The sequence below is a fragment of the Propithecus coquereli genome, unplaced genomic scaffold (genome assembly GCF_000956105.1).
Source record: "Propithecus coquereli isolate 6110/MARCELLA unplaced genomic scaffold, Pcoq_1.0 Scaffold47, whole genome shotgun sequence".
NCBI classification, from domain to species: domain Eukaryota; kingdom Metazoa; phylum Chordata; class Mammalia; order Primates; family Indriidae; genus Propithecus; species Propithecus coquereli.
Window position 1 is genome coordinate 6,115,705 of NW_012150507.1, and position 5,051 is coordinate 6,120,755.

At 35.5% G+C, this 5,051-nt stretch overlaps 1 protein-coding gene across 1 annotated transcript in view; it reads right to left on the minus strand.

Moving 5' to 3' along the window:
* SLC38A9 (solute carrier family 38, member 9) overlaps window positions 1-5,051 on the minus strand; it is a 98,764-nt gene that overhangs the window by 27,866 nt on the left and 65,847 nt on the right. Inside the window, exon 7 of the mRNA XM_012655267.1 lies at window positions 3,667-3,774. Coding sequence (XP_012510721.1) covers window positions 3,667-3,774 — 108 coding nt within the window. The remainder of the gene's footprint in view (window positions 1-3,666; window positions 3,775-5,051) is intronic.

The window sequence follows — 5,051 nt, forward strand, 5'->3', positions numbered from 1 at the left end:
CCTGTTTTTTTGAGTAAATTTCTTTTTAATAGTATTTCTGACATTCTTTTTAATAGTAATATTGAGATATAGTTCACATATGTTTCATCCATTTAAAGTACACAATAAAATAGTTTTAAGTATAGTCACAGAGTTGTGCAACCATCACTACAGCACTTTATTCCTTTTCTATTGCTGAAGAATGTTCCATCACCTGGCTATCTCACCTTTTATTTATCCACTCATCAGTGACAGACATTGAATTGTTTCCACTTTTTGGCTGTTATGAATAATGCTGCTATGAACATTCATGTATAAGGGTTTTTTTTTGGTAGAAAATATGCCTTTTTAAAGAATACAGACATTTATACCATGATCACTGCATAGTAAATTAAAGAACAGATTTCTTCACAAAGTGGTTTTAAATAAGCCCCAAACTTCTGATCATTTTCAAATTGCTTACTTTATTCCTTTGAAAAGGCATATCGAGAAAAGATGTAAGCAGATGGAGAGAACATAATTGTAATACATATATCTGAGAGAGGGTTTGTATCCAGAATGTATAAAGAACTATAAATCATTAAGAAAAAAACAGACAACTAAATAGAAAGATGGGCAAGAGACTTATAGAGGTACTTCACAAAAGAGGAAATCCAAATGGCCAATGAACACATGAAAAGGTGCTAACTCTATTAGTCATCAGGTAAACACAAATGAAAACCACAATGTACCTTCCCAACACAAAGAAAAGATAAATGTTTGAGGTGAGGGATACCCCAATTACTCTGATTTGATCATTACACATTGTACACAAGTATCAAAATATCACATGTAGCCCCAAAATATGTACAACTATTGTATATCAAAAAAAAATGAATTAAAAAAGGAAAAACAAAAAAACCTTACAGTGTAATACCAATACATACCCACCAGAAAGGTTAGAAGAAAAAGAAAATACAAGTGTTGGTGAAGATGTAGAGCAACTAGAACTCTCAAACACTGCTGGTGGGAATGTAAATTGGTATAACAACCATTTTGGAAAGCTGTTTGATAATATCCATAAAGCAGAACATATGCATACCCTTTGACCTAGCAATTCCACTTCTAGGCTTATACTCAACAGAAAGCAGCCATATGTTGACTAAAAGATTTGTATAAGCATGAAGAGTGCTACAATAAACATAACAGTCAAAGACTGAAGACTACTCAAATGTTCATTAATAGTGAAAGATAAATTGTGGTAGTTACACAATGAAATACCAATGAGAATGAATGAATTATAAATACAGCAATATGGATCAATCTCACAATATAACGTTGATTGAAAGAAGCCAGACCCAAAAGAATACATACTGTATATTCCATTTATGTTATGTTCAAAAAGCAGGTAAAACTAACCTTTGGTATTAGAGGTTAGACCAGTGGTTACCCTTGCAGGGAGACAGCAACTGGTAGGGATCATGAGAGGTACTTCTGGAGTGCTAGTGATTTCTCTTTTGATCTGGGTGCTAGCTATATGGTATGTTCAGATAGTAAAAATTAATCAAGCTATACATTTAGGAGTTGTAAACTTTTGCATGTAAGTTTTCTACTTGAATAAGAAGTTCAAAAGCAAAAAAGAAAAAAATGGGGGAACTAGGTATACATGTAAAAAATACGGGCTGAATGTGGTGGCTCACACCTGTAATCCCAGCACTTTGGGAGGCCAAGGAGGGAGGACTGCATGAGGCCAGGAAATCAAAAACAGCCTGGGTAACATAGCAAGACCCTGTCTCTACAACAAATAAAAAAATTAGCTGGGTGTGGTGGCACAGGCCTGTAGTCCCAGGTACTCGGGGAGGCTGAGCCAGGAGAATCGCTTGAGCCCAGGAATTTGAGGTTGCCATGAGCTACGATCATGCCACTGCACTCTAGCCTGGGCAACAGAGACCCTGTCTCTAAAAAAAAGAAGTAGGGAGGAATTCCATTGTATTTGAAGACTCTATTAAGGATCAATGAATGGTAAAACATAGTCTGCTCCTAATGGAAAGTGAACAATGAAACTATTCAAAGCACATATGGGTAGAAAATTATCTTTTCTGGTGACAGAGATACATATTAGATGCACATATTTTTAAGGCACATATGATAATTTGCATAACATTTAGAAATGAAGCAAAGTGAAATAAATAACTTAATTTCTATTTAAATATTTTTTCATTTTCTGTCTTCTAAATAACTCCCCTCTCCCTTTGCCTTATATCTATCACTAGTGTCCCAGCATTAGCACAATCTTTATTATTAAGACTATCTATGTAAATCACAGTGGCCCTAATTTTAGAAAATAATATCCTGACTATTTTTATCAATCAATGAAAGAACTAGCTTAAAGTTGCCTTTTCATCAGTGTCCAATTTTAAATACAGTCTTGGGAGAAAAGAAAAATGCCTTTCAATCTCCAGTACTTCTTTATTCTGAATTTACACTGACTTTTAAGTCTTTGTGGGCTTCTAATAGAAATGTTAAATCAAAGCTAAGTAGTCAAAACATGTTCTGAAAACAAGTAGCCATGGTAATATAAACAGCAGCTTCCAATAACTACCAATTCCATGCACCTGGAAAACCCAGGAATGTTGCAACAAAAGAAACAAAAGGGGTAGTAGATAACTACAATTATAGATTTCAAAAAGTAATACCAAACTGGGCACGGTAGCTCATGCCTGTAATCCTAGCACTCTCGGAGGCCGAGGCAGGAGGATTGCTTGAGGTCAGGAGTTTGAGACCAGCCTGAACAAGAGTGAGATCCCTGTCTCTACTAAAAAATAGAAAAAATTAGCTGGGCATGGTGGCACATGCCTGTACTCAGGAGGCTAAGGCAGGAGGATCACTTGAGCCCAGGAGTTTGAGGTTGCAGTGAGCTATGATGACGCCACTGCACTCTAGCCCGGGCAACAGAATGAGACTGTATCTCAAAAAAAAAAAAAGTAACACCAGATACTGGTATTACTGAATAGAATTCTAGACTGCCTGAATCAACATTGAAGAGTGGAAAGAAAGCAATCTTTCTAAATCAACAACAGCATTTTGTACAATTTTCTTATTATTAGTTTTCAAGATACTAGTAGTCACTTCCATTTTCTAATGGTCTCTCCATTTAGCATTATTCATTCATTGTTTCATGGTACTTTTATCATGCCCAAACTATTCTAAATTTGGGTGACACTGAAAAAATTGCGAAGTTATAACCATGAGAAAAAAAGGGGAAGGAGAATAAGAGCATTTAATAATCACCATTTTAATTAGCCTGAAAAACATTAATGCTTCAAAAAAAGAAAAACCCATCAGGGGAAAAATGATTTTAATGAGCACTGTTATCTATATATATTACTGACCTTGTTCTAAGTCTCTCAAATTCTAGGGGTATGCTGCTCAGAAAAGTCTGACGAATCAGTTCTTGATTTTTCAATCGCATTGTAACTCAAATGCACTTCAACTTCCAAGCAGAAATAACAAAGGGCCCTAGTTAACAATAAACTGCAAGAAACCTAAAGTCATCTCAGTTGTAGTCCTGTATTTAGCTATATAGCATTAATAAAAATGTTCACCATAAAAACACCATTATTTGTCTTAGAAAAGCATATAACAATAATTAACTTAAGGACCACATTACTATAATTTATTAATTCTTTATTTTGCCAAAACGCTCACCTGGTACAAAAAATTCTGTTGGTATAAACCAGTGAAATTCCAAATGAAATCCCAAGCGAACAGCCTTCAAGGTGACTAGGAAAATCAAATAGAGAACGGATACTGTGCCTGTGAGAAAAAATTCAGAACCCATTTATTATCTTTGTGTGTTTTATAGACTATTTCAAAATCAAGTTTTGATTCCACATTCTCAGCAAAGTGTGGAAAATTATTATCCACCGTTGATTATCCCCACTAAAACCCCAACTAGGATCTAAAGAATAGAAACAAGCTATGTGAGTTGCCAGAAAGCAAAACAAAACAAAAAACTATGTAATAGGCCTAAGAAGAACTAGATGAAGGTACCTGATACACTGCTGAATGCAAAACTGCTTTATTTACTTATGAGATGAGTTTAATGGAAGAACACAAGCAGAGAGTCCATTACAAAATTTTAAGGTTACATAGGCAGAAAAAAACCCACGAAGGTAACTTTTATTCTTTGTATCAGAAGGGTTAGAGACAGTCAATAGGCTGGAAGTCTGTCACAGTATTTAATGTGAGATGATAAGAAAGTAAAGAAAGGCTAGGCACAGTGGCTCATGCCTGTAATCCCAGCACTTTGAGGGGCCAAGGTAGGATTATGGCTTGAGGCCAGGAATTTAAAATCAGCCTGAGCAACACAGTGAGACCCTATCTCAAAAAAAAAAGAAAGAATGAAAGTAGTGAATGTACATCTTAAACATCCTAAGCATATTTGAGAAAGGTGATAAACCAAATAATCCAGGAACAATCTAATATATAGATGAGGTTTTAATTGGGTAGTACTACTTGCTAGATGGAAAGATTCCAGATTCCATTTTCAGGTATGTGGGCCCACAGGATAAAGTGGGCATTCAGAATTTTTTAGTAGTGTAGAAGGTAGAGGATTATTCCTCTTTAAGGAATTAAGTCCAGTCATTATGGAGTAGAGTCAGGAAACCCAGGAAGTTCATTGGATGCTAATTCCTCTAAAGAAGCTGTGGTTTTAAAAGAAAGGAAAAGTACCAAGGAAAAGGACGAAAGCAGAATATCCTTAAGGAGTTGGAGAATAATCAACCTGGTTGGAAGTCTGGTGATTGTTTTGTCCAACCGAGCAAATCCTTCAATAAAGCTTGTATTCTTTTAAAAGATTCATTCCATAGAAAAGTTGGCAAGCATACCAGGAAACCACAAATGAGCTATATAAACTCTACTGTGGGTTTGTAGATTAGCTAATTCAGAAAGGATGAAAACAAGAGGCTGAAGCTTATATAACCACAACTCTTCAGTTTCTGTGTGTTTATGGCTGCTTATCGTGAATCCTGTTGTGAGGCAGAGAGGCATAGAAAAATACCTTTATTTCGTCCTTAGTCTTCTGGAAACCC